Genomic DNA, 19477 nt, shown 5'->3' with positions numbered 1-19477 from the left:
TTATTAAAAAATAAAACATCTATGGAAAAGTTTGAATGGCCAGTACAAACTTAGTCCACCAAGGATTATGGCAAGTGCAAGGTATTTTACTGAGCTGATTGAGAGGCTTTGTGATATGTGCAGAAAGAGTGGAGGTTTCTGATTCAAAAGACCTATTTTTAAATCCCGTTTTCTAAGTTTGTAACAGGATGCAAGTTACTTGACTTCTGAGCTCTCCTTTCCTCATCTATGAAAGAGGGAAAATAATTTATAGGTTTATGGTACAAATGAATAACAAAAGGCATATATGTGTTTCTGACGTGTAATGGATGCTCAATAAAAGTAGTAATAAAATAATTTGGGGAAAGGCAGTTATAAAGAGAACCAGACTATGAGATTCTCTTTAATTCTTTTTCCACTTAAATAAGAAAACACAGTGGCCAGGACATAGTTGACCATCAAAGGATGTTAGTTACTCTTTCATTTAACATTTCAAGTTATTGTTTGGTTTCCAGGACTGAAAAGACATGTATATATTCTTGACTCAACATTCAACAACAGATGAGGCACCTGTGTGGCTCAGTTGGTTAAGTGTCCAACTTCAGCTTAGGTCATGATCTTCCTGCTCGTAAGTTCAAGCCCCACATCAGGCTCTGTACTGACAGCTCAGAGCCTGGAACTTGCTTCAGATTCTGTCTCTGTCTCTCTGCCCCTTCCCTGCTCTCTCTCTTTCTCTCTCTCTCAAATAGAAAATTAAAAAAAAAAAAAAAAACTTTTTTAAAACTTTCAACAATAGATTGCCTCATTGTAATGCTTCTGAAATATTAATGTACATGTAAATGACCTAGGAACATTGCTGAAGTGCAGATTCAGCAAGTTTGGTATGGGGGGTGAGTTCTGGTTCAGTAGGTCTTGCATGGGGCCTATGACTCTGCATTTCTAAGAGGTTCCCAGGTGATGCCTTTAAGTTGACTAACTGTTCACACTTTGAATCTCAAGGACCAGACTTTTGAGAGAGAGTAGTATTTTTTTTTTTATTTACTTGGGCTTTTCCTAAAGAACAGACTTCATTGTACTCATTTGACCTCGTTGGAGAGCCTTTTCTGCAAACAGTTCTTCACTATCCCGCAGGGTTCTGGCATCTGGGAGACCCCTCAGTGGGAGCAGTGACTAGGTATGAACTTGGGAACTATTTTGGGAGATAGGAAAATGCAGGGAATTTGGGGGTCAATTGTTTACTGTTAACTAGTATAAGAGTGCATTAGAAACATTTGAATTAGGCATTTTTTTTTTTGCATTGTAATTGTTAGACCAAGTCCTTGGTTGATAAGAAAACAAATTCTACAATAAATCAAATGTATGAAGGAAAGCCAAGGCATTTTTCTTATCTAAAGAGACTCTGTGGTCTGAAGCACTGAGAAAAAAGTTGCATATCAAAAGGCCTGATCTTTATTCTTAATTTTGTACCAGATTGAGTTTTGCACTAGAAAGGGTAAAGCAACCCAGTTCTTTCATTTAATCAGAAGTTCCTGGTCCTATTTGTAATCCTATACTATTATTTTTCAGGACATGAGTCTTGATGGAATAGCCAAATCCCAGTGGGATTGAGTGACCATGTGTGGTCACTCAGCTAATCATCAGGCTTGTATTTTATAGTGCTTTCTTGTGGACTAGGATTCCACTTCAGCCCTCCTTCATGGAATGTTTCCTAGAATATATGCTTTCTGAACAAACTATGCAGAAGAAATTGTCTTCTAAAGAAAACGCCAAAAGGAAGAATGGATGAGTCATTGCTACTAACCTAAAAGTGTCTGTTAAAATTTTTATGTATATTGGGGCACCTGGGTGGCTCAGTTGGTTAAGCGTCTGACTTTGGCTCAGGTCATGATCTCGCGGTTCTTGGGTTTGAGCCCCGAGTCGGGTTCTGTGCTGGCAGCTCAGAGCCTGGAGCCTATTGCAGATTCTGAATCTCCCTCTCTCTCTGCTCCTCCCCAACTCATGCCATGTCTCTCTCTGTCTCAAAAGTAAATAAACTATAAAAAATTTTTTTACATATACTGAAAATAACAAAATGTTTTTTACTCTAAAGAATGAGTATATCCTAGAACTAATAGGGATTTTAAGAGCTCCAGAATTTCTGAGAAAAGTGTTCAGGGAAAACACAAGTAGGTAAACTTTGCTATTGTTTGAAGCCGCATTAGGTGGGAATTATAAATCCAACCCTCCTCATAGGTTACAGAGGAGAGGAAAGTAGCAACTATCAATATGTCGAGTCAATGTTCATCTTGAGAGGATCAGCACACCCATGCTATGGAATATTATATAGCTATTAAAATGAAATATATAAATGCATTAAAAATGCTATGAAATGAGTACAAAAATGAAGTGAAATAGAAGATTATCTGTGATAAATTGTTTAGAAAAATCATGGTGCAGAATACTATTCAGAACATGATCTCTATGTTATAAAAACCAACACAAAATCTGTAAACGCATGGGTATAGGTAGACCCCTTGGTTAAGAGCTAGATGAACATATTGCAACTGTTAGCAGTAGATTTCTCAAGGTATTAAGAGTGAATAAAGAAGGCTGAGAATAATGGCAGGGTGTGGGGGAGAGGGGAACAGAGAGGCACATTTACTTTATTCATATCTGCATTGTTTGGAATTGTTCTCATAAACATGTATTTTTATAATATTTTATATAAAAAGCCATAAAAATCTTTGTATCAGAAATGAATCTCTGTGTCTGGTGGTTTGAAGCTCATTCTACAAAGAAACATGATGTCAATCAGCAAATAATGCAAATGACAAGAATTCCTCCACCTGAAGAAAATCCATAAAAATTATAATATGAATTATCTCACACCTGTAAATATCAGCTGTCACATGTCACAGACTATAGGAAGAGATAAAAATGAAATCCAAAGCTGCTATAGATGGAAATCATTACATCTAGTTTGAGTGGGCTGATTGCTAACAGCAGAAGGGAAATGTGTACAGGTAAAAAAAAGATGCTGATGGTATGCAAATATTTTCATAATAGTGTGAGAAAGATATGCTGCTGCTCTATTATGATACTTAGTCTCTTAGATACTGATCGTTGTCCTTACATCTTCCTTATAAAGCATTCCATCCCAACATAGAGGAGAGTAATTTCCATGGAAATGAATCCATTAACTAATGAACACATTTGTACTGAGAACTTTCCTCGCTTTGGCAGCACATATACACTTGTACTGAGAACTCCAAGTATGCACTGCTCTAGATACAGGGTCGGGGAGAGGAGCACAGGGGTGAATGAAAGCCAGACATTGCTTCATGATGCTTATAAATTCATGGGGAGCTAAGGTAGTGCACTGGCTCTGGAATGCAATGGGTCTGTAGTAAGCACACAAAATGCATAAACTAAACTAGGACTTCAGAATAGAGTGGTTGGATGGTCCCTCCAAGGAGAGGAGTTTTGTTTTCATATTCCGTTTTGTTTTAGAGTAGAAAAAACATCTGACCATCATTATAGGCAGAGGGGTAAGAGTCGGTATGAAGAGATAACAATGAGGTAAGAGAAAGGAGGTGATTAATAGGAGGTAATCCAGGGAGAAGCCTAAAGAGAGCCCAGGGTGCAAGAGTTGCCATGAGAAGGAAGGATACTATGCAAAATATGTAAAAGAAAGAAGAGGGCCAGAGTGGTGAGGAAGAGATGCTCTGAGGTGAAGGAAGAGTAAACCGGAAGAGTCCACTTACAGCTTTGACTTTCTCAGTCTAATGGGAAGTTACAGCATTGACAGAATGACAGTCTTGGTAGGCTTAGGGACTGTAGAAAGACTTGGAACAGCCTCTGTGAAGAGTATAAGTCAACCAGGGATTAGAACTTTTGGGTAAACCTTGTAGGGCAATTGCTGGATTGTAGGGTAGTTCTATTTTCAACTTTTTGAAAAGCCTCCATACTGTTTTCCAGAGTGGCTGCACCAGTTTGCATCCCCATCAACAGTGCAAGAGGGTTCCTCTTTCACTGCATCCTTGCCAACATCCTTGTGTTGTAGATTTTAACTATTCTGACAGGTGTGAGGCAATATCTCATTGTAATTTTGATTTGTATTTTCCTGATGATCAGTAATGTTGAGCATCTTTTCATGTGTCTATTGGCCATCTGTATGTCTTCTTTGGAAAAATGTCTATTCATGTCTTCTGTCCATTTTTAAACTGGGTTATTCATTTTTTGGGTGCCGAATTTTTTAAGTCCTTCAAATATTTTGGATACTCACCCTTAATCAGAAATGCTATTTGCAAGTATCTTCTCCCATTTCATAGATTGCCTCTTAGTTTTACTGATTGTTTCCTTCACTGTGCAGAAGCTTTTTATTTTGATGTAGACCCAATAGTTTACTTTTGCTTTTGTTTTCCTTGCCTCAGGAGACATATCTAGAAAGAAGTTGCTATGGCTGATGTCAAAGAAGTTACTGCCTGTCTTCTTTTCTAGGATTTTATGGTTTCACGTCTCACATATAGGTCTTTAATCCATTTTGGATTTATTCTTGTGTATGATGTAATAAAATGGTCCAATTTCATTCTCTTGTATGTTGCTGTGCACCCTGATGTTTATAGCAGCATTGTCTATAGTAGCCAAATTATGGAAACAGTCAGGTGTCCATCGATTGATGAATGCATAAAGAAGATGTGGTATATATACACAATAGAATATTATTCAGCCAGGGGCACGTGGGTGGCTCAGTCAGTTAAGCATCTGACTTTGGCTCAGGTCATGATCTTGCAGTTCGTGGGTTAGGGCCCTGTGTCAGGCTCTGTGCTGACAGCTCAGACAGCCTGCTTTGGATTCTGTCTCCCTTTCTCTCTATCCCTCCCCTGCTCAAGTTATATGTGTCTGTCTGTCTGTCTGTCTGTCTCTCTCAAAAATAAACATTAAAAACATTTTTTAGAAAAGAATATTATTCAGCCATACAAAAGAATGAAATCTTGCCATTTGCAATGACATGGATGGAGCTATAGACTATAATGCTATGTGAAATAAGTCAGTCAGAAAAAGGCAGATACCATATGATTTTACTCATGTGGAATTTAAGAAGCAAAACAAATAAGCAAAGGGGAAAAAACATAGAGGCAAACCATGAAATAGACTCTTGACTATAGAGAACAAACTGATGGTTGCGAGAAGAGGGTGGGGGGCTGAAGGGATGGGTGAAATAAGTGATGGGGACTAAGGAGTGCACTTGTCATAATGAGCACCAGGTGTTGTATGAAAGTGAGGAATTACTATATTGTACACCTGAAACTAATATTACACTGTAGGTTAACTAACTGGAATTTAAATAAAAACAAAAACAAAAACAAATCAACCAGGGAGGATTTAGAGGGTTGTGGAGCATCACTGAGGTCCCAGCTGAAGTGGAGTGGCATGAATCTTTAATGAAACTAATCAAAAGAAAACTTTTGCATTACTTTTCTCTGGCAATGTGGCAGCTAGGCATAGAGGCATGGAAACTCTGGTTGGCCGGAATGCATGTTTTGTAGAAATCAAATGATTCTTAAATTGAAAGCCATGTATGAAAATTTATTGGAAATTAGTCGAATAATTGCATCATTTCAGATTTCACTTTGTCAGTGTTTCTTTCCCCTTAAATTTTATAGTTAAATCAGATAACTATATTTCCTTAAAGAAAGGAGAACAGTATCCTGTACTTCGAATGTTAACCAACCAAGTAATGCCATTAAATTTTCTAAAGTTTCTAGCTCATAGTTGCTTCTCATACATTATGTATTTTTAGGCTGGAAAAACTAATAACCTCCTTTTTGGAAGACCAAGATCCGGAAAGTAGACTAGAGGTTGGCACTGATATGCGTAAAATTCATCACTGTTTCCATTATTTAAAGGTAAATTTAAGCATTTCCTCTAGTAGAAGCCATTGTCTGCCATGTTGAAAGTGCAATACAGTTTGCCTAGTTCACCAGCTCTAGGATAAGACCCAGCTTTTCATGTACAGAATGGTATGATCTTCAAACAAAGCTGGGATTATTACTGAACTTCTCCAGAGGTTATATTTTAGCTGCCATTGAATAACTTGTAGTTACTTTCCCAGAAATCTTTACCTTGTACGCAGGATAATTCCATGTTCAAGAACCTTTTCTTTTCAAGATATATAGAGAAAGTTGCATCCCATGTTTCCCCCGGCAGTTTAGATTTATCCATATAAACCCTCAGATTTTCTCTGCCTTACATTTTACCCTTTCATGATGACACAGTGGGAATATCATTAACATTTATTTCCACCTCACTTGTGATTTGGCATTCTTCACTATGATGGTAAGCATTTCTTGTGAGTCTGCTATAGGCCAAGCACTGGGAAAGCAAAATTGAATAAGGAAGGTCATGAAGAAGACATCAATGGAAAAAAAAATTGTAACACATTATAAGTGCTATTGTTAAAAATGTAAATCAAGTAATAGGGGGTTAAGGAGAAAGAGAAAGAAGTTCAAGAGGAGATAATGTTTCAGTAGGAATTTCTGGGTTTAGGGTTGCAGAGATATGATGGCAGAGAAGAGGCTGAGCAAGGGGAGGGGAGAGGCAGGGAGAAGGTGGAGATGGGGCTAAGGCCGCTGCATGGCAGTGACAAGGAGGCAAGAAAAGACATGCATGCCTCATTTGTGCAAGGAATTGTCAAAGGGGAGAAGAGTCCAGAAACTAAGAAATTTGGAAAAGATGGGGGCGCTTGGGTGGCTCAGTCGATTGGGTGGCTGACTTTGCCTCAGGTCATGACCTCACCTTGTGGATTTGAACCCCACATCAGCCTCTGTGCTGATAGCCTGGAGCCTGCTGTAGATTCTGTGTCTCCCTCTCTGCCCCTTCCCCACTCACGCTCTGTGTCTCAAAACTGAATAAAAGGTTTTCTTGGGGGGAAAAAAAAGGAAAAGGAAGAGATATGGACTGTAAACTCCTATTTCATCTTACAGAAACTATTGAATGACAAGAAGATCCATGGAAAAAGCACAGTCTCTTTGGAAATCAAAGATCAAGACTGTCAAGAACCGTTAAAAGAGGAAGAATATAAAAAGCTACGAGACCTTCTACAGCAGAGGGATAATGAAATCAGTATCCTTTCTGAAGTGATCAGGAACTTACCCTCTACGGGCTTACAAGAGGGAGTAAGCACACTTCTCTGCCTTACTCTGTCCACATCACCTGGGTCCCTGCTCTGCTTCTGGTTCACACTGCTTCTAGGTCCCCGCCCTGCTTCCGGTTCACACTGCTTCTTTCCATTTAGAAGAGATCCCTTCCACAAACAAAATGTAGTGGCTAGTGAAAAACACAGTTGCTATAAAAGAAAAAAAATGTACTTCGTTTTTCGCTGGATACATTTACATTATCAGGGATATTTCAGTTTATTTGAAAGTGGTCTTTTTCACACCATCTCTTAACATTAAGTTTTGTAGAGAATATATATTTTTGGACTACTCTGCTGTGTTCTTTCTGTTTTAGTTCTGAGCCAATAAGTTAGCGGGTTATCTTTAGCTAACTGACCGGACACTGGGCTGACCACAGCCTCACTATGGCCCAGAATTTGTGGCTGGTGTGTGGGCGAAACTCAAATGGTGGCTGAAAACTGACAAATGGTATTTAGCTTATGAAGAGCAGAGATTGATTTAAATGTAACTTTTTATTTAAAAGCCAGATCCACTGCTTCGGGTTCCACTTACAAATGTTCCCAAATTTGGAAGTGAGTGAAGAGTGTTCAAGATAGAAACCTTTTTGGCTCTGGGAGGCAGCGTGGCTGGAGTCTGAGAGCGGGGAGCTGCCTCCATTGGGACTCAGTGGTTCCTTCTGAAGAGCTCCTGTCGGGTGGGTTAGTCCTCAGGTCTCCCCAACATTTCTTTGGTATTGTTCTTGCCTTATCTTTCAAGCTTGTACAAGATTTGACGTTGTTGATGCATTTGCAGACTTGAAACATGCACAAGAAGTTATTTTGATCAGTCTTTATAAACAGGTATTTTTGTTTATTCATTTTTCAAAAGCACCAATGGGTCTTTTGGCTTCAGTTAATGCGAAAAATGCATAAAAAGAACCTACATGAAGGACATCCAGTAATAAAGAGGTAAAAGCAAACCACATACAAGGTAGGCACACTGCCTGATTGACCTCAGTCTCTAATTTGAGCCAAGTATTAGCAGGCCCAGTATGCCTGATCCAAGTGAGTTTTAGCTCCTTTATTAGCCAGCCAGTAGCAGTAGGGTCAGCCTTGAATTACACTCCCCCGTGAGTCCTTGTCTGTGAGCGCTGCCCACAGTATCACCCTGCATTCCTTTCCTTCTCTTTTACCTTATCCATCTCCAGGGATGCTCCCAGCCCAGACCTCAGCCCCGGCCCCAGTCCCAGTCTGAGCTCTACTGCTTTTCCTAGCTTTGATCATCTTTATGATCTGCTCCCCCTAAACACTCTGACCAACTTCTTAATTCCCTTCTGGGCTTCTGAATGTGTATGCCTATAGGAGGAGTGAGATGAGATAGGACAGCGAGGGAACAGTCTGGGCTTGTGCATGTGTGTTTATTTAAACAAGGGAGTGACAGAGAGATGTACATCATCTCTCACTCACTGCCACATCCAGGTACCACTGCCTGTGTGGTATGCCCTCGGTCTTTACTGGCCAGGAACAACCTGAGCAGAGTCTCCTCCTTCTGAGATTCATATTCAAAGTGATGGTGTGTAGGAGCCATGGTGAAGAGATCAGTGAACGTAAAGCTCACGTCCTTGCTCTTGGTGCATTAGCTCTACAGCTATTCAGTGAAGCTCTTTCTTCCCCTTCAGTAGTAGGACACTAAAGCCTTCCCTGCCACCCTCACAGTGCTGAGAAAAGCTAGGAGGGTAAGTGAACAGAAAGTGCTCTGAGCACTTTGGTGTTCTACAATGGGAGATAAAACTCTGTATGCAATGGGCAAACTCAGAAGGAAAAACAGCAACTCAGATTTACTCATTACATAGCTTATACTTGTCGAGGGCTAATGACCAAGAAAGGCTGTTGAAATTCCAAAGATTCTCACAGCCAAGTTGAGGGTTATTTTCATATGTTGTCCGTAGAATCACGAAGGTGAAGACTGACAGGAGGAATGAGAAAGAGCTAGTTTATAGGAAAAACAGGTGGTAATACTTGAGCTCAACAAAAGACAGTAATGCAATCAAAATGACAATGAATGACATTGAGCATTCTTCTTGGAAAGGGAGAGAAAATGGTGTCATTTCGGTGACATTATCAGTCTGAATAAAGTTCAGACACTCCTTCACGAAACATGTAACAGCGTATCATTTAGTACCTGGCACAACGAAGGCCCAAGTCAACAGAATGGGCAGGGGAAGAAGACAGGAAAGGTGGGAAGAAGGAAGGCAGCCAAGAAGATAAATCCGTACTCTCATCTTTATGAAATGTACATCAGAACGCTTCCTGTCCCTACTAAATTCTGCCAGGACCTGCTATACTTAGAATGAACCTCAATCAACTCCTTACTCTGGATCACAGGACCCTACGTGATTGTGCACCAGCCAAGCCCCAGATTTCACATACTAGGTCTCCATCCCAGATATGTTAGGCTTTGGTCACAGTGTCCTTTTTGTTATTCTTCTAACAGTGGGTTTCTCATCCTTGGCACTATTGACATTTTTGGCTGTATAAATTCTCCATTGTGGGATATTTCTCTCATCATGGTTCTGTGTGCACCGTAGGATGTTTAGAAGCCTCTCTGGCCTCTACCCTCTAGACTTCAGCAAAAGCACCTACTCCCCACTGCAGTATGACAACCAAAAATGCTTCCAGACACAGCCAAATGTCTTTTGGGCAGTAAAATAGCCCCTGTTGGGAACCACTGCCAAGGCCCTTCTCCTAGGGTTTTAGCACTAGCCAGTAACTCTGCTGAGATACTCTTCCTCTGGCCACTGCTTCCTGTCATTCAGATCTCACCTTAAATGCCATTAGGAAACTCTTTTCTGAGCACCCAGTGTAGAGTAGCCACTCAGTCATTCTTGACATGTTATTGTTTTTAATGTTTATTTATTTATTTTGAGAGAGAGCAGGCATGAGTGGAGGAGGGGCAGAGAGAGAATCCCAAGCAGGCTCCATGCTGTCAGCACAGAGCCCAATGCGGGGCTCGATCCCACGAACTGTGAGATCATGACCTGAGTTGAAAGCAAGAGTTGGTCACTTAACCAACTGAGCCATCTGGCACCCCTCTTGACCTTTTAAAAATTATCTAGCCCTTTCCTTTTCTAATGTTTGGTACGTTGCATGAGATCTGTCTTTCCCCAGTAGGACATCTGCTTTGTGAAAGCAAGAAACCAGTATACCTTTTCATTGTTCCATCCCTGTTCCTAGAACAGTGCTTGGCACATAGTACAAGCTCCACTGAATACCGTTGAATGGGTGAGTGAGTGGGTGTTGCCACTGCAGCGTGTGAACCGGTCGAAGCACCTGAAGCCTTTGTTAATCAATTCCATATGAGGCGGAGTGGAAGATATAGGCAGAGCTCTGTTCTTCTCTGCCAGGACAAGGCCCAGACACCACCTCTGGTAAGATCATGGTTTTCCTAGGCAAAGAGTGGAAGCCACATAAAGGACTGTGAGAGAAAAAGTGATTATGCTTCTGGAAATCTCCCAAGAAGTTGGAGTCAAAGCTGAGGAGGAAGATGGAGTCTAAGCAGGCATCTGAGCAGCAATCTTCTCTCCCCACCACCTCCATATTTCCTCCCTCCTATTTTAGTAAAGCCATCTCGAGGGATGGTGGAGACCTGGGATTCATCTTGCTGCATATGCAGTTGACATTCTGGGCTTCTCAAGAGAGATTTTAGTCTTGTCCCTCAGTGACGGCAGAGATCCTTTAGAATTCTCAGCATCTTGAGCCTGAAAGAACAGCTAAGTAGGGTGGAATGCAGTGATGTTATCATCAGTGCACCTAGTATATTGAAATGGCCTGCAAAAAGGTGCATTTTAAAGTAATGTATCTGTTTATAATTTTTTTTTCCCTTCCCTTCTCCCATGGTCTTTGGTTAAGTTTCTCAAGATCCACATACGAGTGAAAACATATATCTGTCTTTCTCTGACTGACTTATTTCACTTTGCATGATACCCTCCAGATCCATCCACATTGCTGCAGATGGCAGGATTTCATTTTTTCTCATTGCCAAGTAGTATTCCACTGTATATATAAACCACATCTTTATCCATTCATCAGTTGATGGACATTTAGGCTCTTTCCAAGATTTGGCTATTGTTGAAAACACTGCTGTAAACATTGGGGTACATGTGCCCCTATGCATCAGCACTCCAGAGGGAAGCAAACCATGAGACTCTTAAATACAGAGAACAAACTGAGGGCTGATGGGGGATAGGGGAAGGGAAAGTGGGTGATGGGCATTGGGGAGGGCACTTGCTGGGATGAGCACTGGGTATTGTATGGAAGCCAATTTAACAATAAATTATATTAAATAAATAATAAGTAAAGTAAATGTATCTGTAGTAAGAATTCATCTTTTAAGTTCCATTTGGGGCCAAGATTCAGAGATTTTTTTAAGTGACTTTAAGTCCCATTTTAATGTATGCTATGTAAACACTTGCTGAACATGGGGCTGCTCTGGCCACCAGAACCCATCTGGCTGCTCTGCCAGCTAGACAGATCCGGTGTTCTCCCTCTCCGCTCCTGCTGCCTCCTGAGCAGCTTCCTGGACTCAAGTCCTACTTACTCACAGATACATACATCCCTCCACTGCCTGCTCCCACTGAGTGTCCATTTTATCTTTTATAAACCCTTTCATAAAAATTTTAAGTCATTACAGGTTTAAACTCAGAACATTTTAAACACCTTTGGGATTGCTAATTTTTCATGTAACGGTGCCTTATTGAAAGACCAGTAGCTTCCTAAACCAACTTTAACTGGATAAGTAACTTAAGGAAGTTGAAGTCTTCCTTTAGTGGTCTCTTTACCACATGCCAAATAGCAAATATTATTGGGAATATTAACCTCAGTTGAGACATTAGTGGTTTTTTTTTAAATGTTTATTTATATTTGAGAGAGAGAGACAGAGGGTGAGCAGGGGAGGGGCACAGAGAGAGGGAGAGACACAGAATCTGAAACAGGCTCCAGGCTCTGAGCTGTTAGCACAGAGGCCCAACATGGGCTCAAACCTGCAAGCAGTGAGATCATGACGTGAGCCAAAGTCAGATGCTAAACTGACTGAACCACCCAGGCTCCCCAGAAACATCAGTGTTTTGATCATTGCAACTTAGTATGAGTCACTGAATCCTTAATCAAGTTCCAGATGTTCTGGTCAATATGCTAAAGAAGGAAAAGAAGAAAGCTCAGGATGCTCTCCATTCATCCCGTATGTATAGAAGTGAATGTGTACGCTCACAGAGCTCTCCTTTTCCACCTGGGAACCCAGAAGGTCTGAGGACTTGGCCATCCTCAGCTCCCACACAGGTCCAGGACATCAGCACTTCTGGGTATAGATCTAGTTTGCTCCACAGAAAAACAGGTCAGTTATATTTATTTATTAATATAAATTATATTATGTTGAATATAGAAAACATAGGCTTAAATGAGAAAATATAAGCCATCATAAATGATATGTCTATAGAAAAGGTAAGTAAACATTAAAAGATTATAATTTGATCATTCTGTTTATCACTGTAATTCTTCTTATTGTTATTATTACTAATATTTCTTGATGTTTTAAAGTTGTACTAGCAGCAGCTTCAGCAGAAATCACAAAAATTCCCAAGTGAAGTTTATCCTCAAAAGGAAAGAAAAAAAAAAAAACAACAGTTCTGGCATTCCGCATTCTCCGTAATGGAATTCAGCATACCATTTTTTTATTTTTAAATATGCAAGGATGAAGAAATGGCAATTTATTTGTTAGAATTATTTTTTTATAACTGTCACAACTCTTAAATTAAACAAGTTCCAAAATTGATGACTGAACTTAAATACAAAGAGTGAATTGTCTCAGAGTTCAGAGGCAGAAACTGATGGGTCCAAGGCAACAGGAGAAAAGTTAACATTAGAGAAAGAAACACAACCTTTCCTCTAAGGGAAGAAAAGAATAAGGACAGATGTTTCATTGCCAGTGTGATGACACAGTATTTATTTCTAAATCTGAAAAAGCTCTTTGCAGCAAAATAATTTAACAATATTATTACAGTCTGCCTTAATGGACGATAAACAAACAAAACTTTGTCAGAGAGTAGGATTTGACAGAGTTGGACCAACGAGGAGGCACTTCCCCCAACTTGTAGTTTTTGATTGGTATGTCAGTGTTTTTAAAATATTTTTTAATGTTTATTTATTTTTGAGAAAAAGAGAGACAGAGTACAAGTGGTGGGGGGTGGGACTGGGCAGAGAGAGAGGGAGACATAGAATCCAAAGCAGGCTCCCCGCTCCATGCTGTCAGCACAGAACCTGATGCAGGGCTCGAACCCACAAACTGTAAGATCATGACCTGAGCTGAAGTCAGACACTTAGCCAACTGAGCCACCCAGGTGCCATGATCAGTATGTCAGTTCTGCAACTACAGAACCATGCTAGAGGCCCAGGCTGGTTTGTGCTATTTTCTCTTTCTGTTAGACCAGTAGAGTGCAACATATCATTATGTGATTGATGTCTTTCTCTTGAAAACATTGGAAATCTGAAACATGGAATATACCAGAACAAAGGGGTGAAAAGCTTCCCCTTTTGGCAATACAATTTGAAAATCTCTGTATAGGAGCCCCTGGGTGGCAAAGTCCACTAAGCGACTCAGGTCGCTCATGGTTTGTGAGTTCGAGACCCCCCCCCCCATCCCTCCTTTGGGCTCTGAGCTGACAGCTCAGAGCCTGGAGCCTATTTTGGATTCTGTGTCCCACTCTATCTCTGCCCCTACCCTGCTTGTGCTCTGTCTCTCTCTCTGTCTTTCTCTCAAAAAAATAAACATTAAAAAAAAAAAAGAAAAAAAATCTCTGTATAAATGTTGGGATGGGCTACCTGCCATGCATGGTTTTCTAAAGGATTTAGCTTGTTAATAATGAGCGTATGGCACTCATTAAGAAGGACACGTTTTAGTTATTGAAGACAAGATCAAGAAGCCTGGAAATATACCTTGTGATATTATATCCCTTTGTCTCTTAATTCTAAGTCTCCTTGCTTTGAGTATTTATTTAACAACAGAGTAGAATAAATCCAAAATCAAAGGAAACCAAAAATGCTATTTTTACCATTTATCATGTTGGCAGTAGGCAGAGAAAGTAGTTATTCCTCTCTGTGATTGTTTTGCATGTAGCATTCCTATACTCTGTTATGGGTTACAGCTGGTTTGAAAAAAAGGAGACCCTCTGCATTGGTAAATTCATTAGTTCATCCATCAATTTATTCATTCCTTCATTCATTCAATGTATATTTATTGATTCCACACTTTGTTCTAGGTACTGTCAATAATTATTACTATTATGGCTATAGCTTACATAGTCCTTATATATGTCAGGTACTGTTCACAGTTGTCTGCTTGAATTAACTCATCTCATCCTTATTCTATAGGTTCTTGTTTTACCCCCATATTATACAAGAACATACAAGGACAAACACAATCTCTGATCTCAGACTTAGAGACTGACAGAGAGGAGAGCTTTGAATAATTAATTACAAAAGTGCACCTCTGTGTTACTGTTGGGGCACATACCAGGGAACCCTGCCCCAAGTTAAGATCAGAAAGATCCAACAGGGGTTATTGGGGTAGGAGTGTGACTGGAAGGAATATTTCAGGCAAAAGGAATTATTTGAATAGCATTCAGGGCCTTTGTGGTGGAAAGGAACATTTTAGAAAGTGAAAAGGAGAGGATGGTTGGGATGTGGGGATTTGAGAAGCTAGGAAAACAGGGGGAGTATCATGTGCAGAACAGATTGCATGACTAGTTAGAAGGCCATTATAGTATAGTAGTCCAGGCCAGAGGATGGAAGTGATGAGAGAGAGATGAGGGAATCAGAAGCATTTAGGAGGGAGAGTGGGCAGGGCTTGGTGACTAGTGGATGTAGCCAGTAATGGTGAGGATGGCCCCCAGGTCTGTGGGTGGCTGATGAGGCTCTTCTGGGAGTAGTGCTTCCCCTGGGCAGGCAACAGTTGGCATTGTTGACTATAGAGAACAGAGCTTGACATGGAAGGTCATGGTCAGTACCCATATTAGAACCCCGTGCTCATGAACTGTTTACTGGCCTTCTCCAAAGACACGCACCATTATGCCCATGTAGAAGTGGCCTCAGATATCACTGCCCCACCCCTTGCTGTGTGCCAGACCTTTTCTGTTTCTATTTTCTCTTGCCCACACCATCTCCCTTCTCATAACTCTTCTTCCCCACAGCATCTCATAATCTCTCTGCTAACTCATAATTATAGTCAACTTTTTCAGTAACCCTTCTCCTCCCTTGATACTACTATCAAGACAGACTGTAGTTTTGTTTGGAGAATGAATTAAGTTTACTTGAATAGAAAATCACTGAAAAAATAATGGAAATTGTTTGTAAAGTCCAAGTACAAACGACGTAAAAGAGTTTTGGAGAAAAGCCTCATAGTTGAAAGTGTTTTTGAGTTGTTTTAACTGTCATTGGATAGAGCTCTAGCAATAACTTTAAATGGGAGTAGGTTCACAAATGGATTGATAATGATCTAACCATTTGGAAGATGGGCTGATGGCGAATTGATTTTATTTTTTTGGCAAAACTACAGATAGGATGAAAGTTGCTGTGGATGAATCAATGCTGCACAGCAACAGGTAATGGGATAGTTTGTTATAATGTTTAAGATCCTAAGAGCTGATTAGGCTTTTATTAATGCATTGTTTTATACAAGAAGCTTGTGTAAACTAAGCCAAATACAAAATAATAAGCATGTGGTTTTGGAAGGGTTTCTGCCCTATGTAGATATTGTCAATTTCTATTAACCATCCTTTGGGCTGCTTTTAGCAGAAAGCAAGTAAATTTGACATCCTCCATTCAGACTGTTGTGAAACTCCCCTCTGATGACCCTCTTCCTTGTTCCCTTCACCCCCACTTCACAGCGAAAATGACTTCTTTCAAATTTCTTGTGTTGAAAGAAAATGAAACCAAACTTATGGTTCGCTAGAGAGCCCCACACAGTCATTGTACAAGCAGACTGCAAAGGCAGAAGGAGGAAGGTTAGGGGCTTTGGGGCTTCTTGTTTTTTTGGAAGTTAAATGTCTGTTTCACTTTCATGGGAGGGAGGGATTGTTGAGAGGGATTGTTGAGCTTCACATTTTGAAAAGAATCTTTAAAATAGCAGGAGTTCGATAGTTTGGTTTTCTTGTTGGATTAGGGGTGTTTTGCTGTTTTTGTTGTTGTTTACTTTTTTCATGCTCTGACTGTGTGTTCCAGAGAATCACCTGGAACCAGTGTTCCAAAAGCCCTTGATGACTCAGCATGTCCTTTAACTGAGATACTAATAGAACCCACTCATCACAGGTGATGACACTTTAAAAGGTGAACTGAAAGCCCAAGCCACAGCCTGGAGGCTCCAGGCTCTTTTCTCATACTCCTGAGAACTTGTTGAATCCCCACTCTGTGCACGGAAGGTCCCAGGTTAGGTGTTATAGGGGCACCAGAAACTGAGAAATGGTCTCTACCTCTGGGAGCTCATGTTTAAATAGCAGAGGCTACCTTGGTACCCAAAGATAGAGAATAAAGTAACAGGTGCTATATGCAGGAGCTAGTATGGGAAGTCAAAGCAGAAGGCAGGGACTTTGATTAATGGATTGGGAAAAGCATTACAAAACAAGACACAGTAACACAAATGACACAGAAGTCAGGGCTCAAAGGATTGGTAGAATTTGGACAAAGATGGAGGGAGGAACATTCTATTACATTCCAGGTTTAAAGAATATTATGAGTAAAGGCTTGGGGACAAGAAAGCAAGGAAAAATATGTAGAGTTGGCAGGGGTACTTGTTTAGCTAGGGCCCTGGAGAGGTACAGGAAGTCCTGAAGAAATAAGGCTAGAAACATGAGTGGCAAATTGTTGGGATGGCTGCTTCGGGGAGAGGGGGTAGAGGAATAGACGGGAACACCCCCTTTTAACTTTATATGCTTTCATGTTGTTTTAATTTCTTACATTTAATTTCTTACCCATGTTATAAAAACCCTTAAATACCAAGCCAGGGAATTTTCTTCATCTGGTTTCAGGGAACCAGCAAAACAGAGGGTGCATGGTGATAGTTGTGCTCTGGGAAGGCATTTGTGGAAGGAATCTTTGGACTGTCTTGGAGACAAGATGCTTGGAGACGTGTGTAAATGGTTGAGGAAATAGAATAGTCCAAGGTGGGAGGGATGGAAACAGAGAGGCAAGGGACATGAAGAGATATAACAGAGGGAGACTACAGCAGTTCTACATGGCATAAACAACTCCAGTTCTTCTACCTCTTCGTGGCTTTCTGGTTCCTCTGGCACTGAGGATGCAGATACAGGCATCAAAAGGAGGACGGGGAGCCAGTGCTTCAAACCTGTAGTCTGTTTCTTGAGTTTGCCTTACTCATGCTCAAAGGATTGCTCTCTGGACCAAAAGCTACTGTTACAAAGTTTTAATATACCCAAATCAATCCACTAAGTTGAAAAGAAGAGCTCAAAGACCAATCTATAGAGCAAAACTCACCCATAAAACCATAGAAAAAGAGTAGAGATTAGATTTTCTAAGATCATTTCTGACTTGCTTTGTTGTAAGCCTCAGGCACAAATGTTCCCTTCTTGCTTTTCAAACCTCTCATGATCCAACTGACCCTCTCTTTTGGAACTGACCATGCTTTCATCCTTGCATTTCCCTATAAGTGCAATTAAAGAGACAGTAAGTAAATGGATCATTGCTTTCTCTGTAGCTCCATGGCCAATCTCAGTTACGCAGGGCAGAGTATTGAGTTACTCTGAGCACTATCTCTGAGAAATGCATCTTTGTATCATTCCTATTTGAAGGGTCCATAGATTAGATGAAATGAATAAATGATGCTCAAAAAAGAGAAAGGGGAGAGAGAGAATTTGAGAACAGACTCTGCTTTACCCCCATTTCCATTTGTTATATCTGACAATCTCTGTAATTCCACCACTAAATCTAAAAAGTGAATAAACAAATAGAAGCCAATGTGTTTTCTAAAGGAAGGCAGCGTGGCTCTAGTTGGGACTCAACTTCTGACATTTGTTGGATTCAGCAGACACTCATGAGCTCCCATGTGCCTCTATCTATCTACCTACCTACCTACCTACCTACCTACCTACCTTAGAAGTCATCATTTATGAGCATCTCAGGAATTTTTAATCTAGCAGGGGAGATAAGTAGGTAGCTATAGCTGTTTTCTAGCATAATGAGAATGCTGAACAAAGGGGCCTGGATAATTGAGGATTCCTCCAAAACTGTAGCCTGGTCAATCATCAATTCCATATTCTTTGGGGATACAGTATGGTCAGGACAGGGAACACAGATTCTGGATATGGGGTAGATTCAAAGAACTAGAGGTATCAAAGAGACAGTGTCCTATTGCCTATGGACATTAAGAATTTCTTGATTAGATGTGTAGAGGAAGACCATGACCCTGGTACCCAAGTACTCAGTGAAGTGACAAAAGCAGAAGACTGCTGATGGCAGTGAGGAGGACAGTGTAGAACAGCCAGATGGAATGAACCTGAATGGGGAAAAGGTGTGCCTATGTTGTATTGTTTGCTTGTGTCTTTATTTTCATAAGCATTAATGGATATTGTTCCAGAATTGCAGAGGGAAGACAGGTAAAATTCTGGCCAACAACCTCATTTCCCTACCTGGTTGTAGGAAGAATCTTATTCTGAGAAAATGCTGCTTTTCTCACCTGAAGTTCAGGGTAAAAGTCTACATTTCCGTTCTGTTATGTTCATGAAGTAATTGGGATATTTTGCCTGCTCTGGAAAATGGATTCTCCTAATAGGAGGGATACCCTCAAATCTCCTTCAAAACGTGCTGAGAGAAGGCACAGGTCTGGTAGAGGACACTCACAAAACAGTCATGGAAGACCTGTTGCCCAATGTGATATACTTGCATGTGACAGAAAGTTAGCGATGGTTCTGGGCATGGGAACCCTATCTTTTGGCTCTAGGACAAAGGGTCATAAATATGAAGACTGTGTCAGAGCACAGGTAATTAATTTTCATTTTTTTAAACTTTGCATTCAAAATTAGTTTTTCAGTTGATTATTTGGAGCTTAGGTTTCCTTCTCTCACATATGGGTAGGTTGGGTTTCCTGGAAAGCAAAGTCTCAGCCAGGTGGTTATGAGGGAGGGCCCTTGGGACCAACAGTCCTGCAAGTGAGAGGAAGGGTGCAGGATTTGGCAGAGGGAGAGGCTGGGCTGTGAGGCAGTCCTGAACGAGGCCTCAGGGGCTCTGAAGTTGAGCAGGCCTGTCAGAGTTGTCCCAAGCTGAGGCAACCTTCATAACAATCAGTCACTGGATACAGTCCTG

General features: G+C 40.7%; 1 protein-coding gene across 1 annotated transcript in view; it reads left to right on the top strand.

Annotated features, from left to right (window-relative positions):
* The window catches only part of LOC120224347 (kinesin-like protein KIF6), a gene marked incomplete at its 3' end in the record, with an annotated part of 192246 nt that extends 179743 nt beyond the window's left edge, over positions 1–12503 (top strand). The window contains exons 11-13 of the mRNA XM_039222579.1: positions 5762–5867; positions 6945–7083; positions 12288–12503. Of these exons, the coding sequence (XP_039078510.1) occupies positions 5762–5867; positions 6945–7083; positions 12288–12503 (461 nt within the window). The remainder of the gene's footprint in view (positions 1–5761; positions 5868–6944; positions 7084–12287) is intronic.
* Between the last annotated feature and the right edge of the window lie 6974 nt (positions 12504–19477).

This window comes from Hyaena hyaena, unplaced genomic scaffold, assembly GCF_003009895.1.
Source record: "Hyaena hyaena isolate Hyena2069 unplaced genomic scaffold, ASM300989v1 scaffold_1161, whole genome shotgun sequence".
NCBI classification, from domain to species: Eukaryota; Metazoa; Chordata; class Mammalia; order Carnivora; family Hyaenidae; genus Hyaena; species Hyaena hyaena.
The sequence above is the reverse complement of the archived record's forward strand: the minus strand, read 5'-3'. Positions and strand labels throughout refer to the sequence as shown.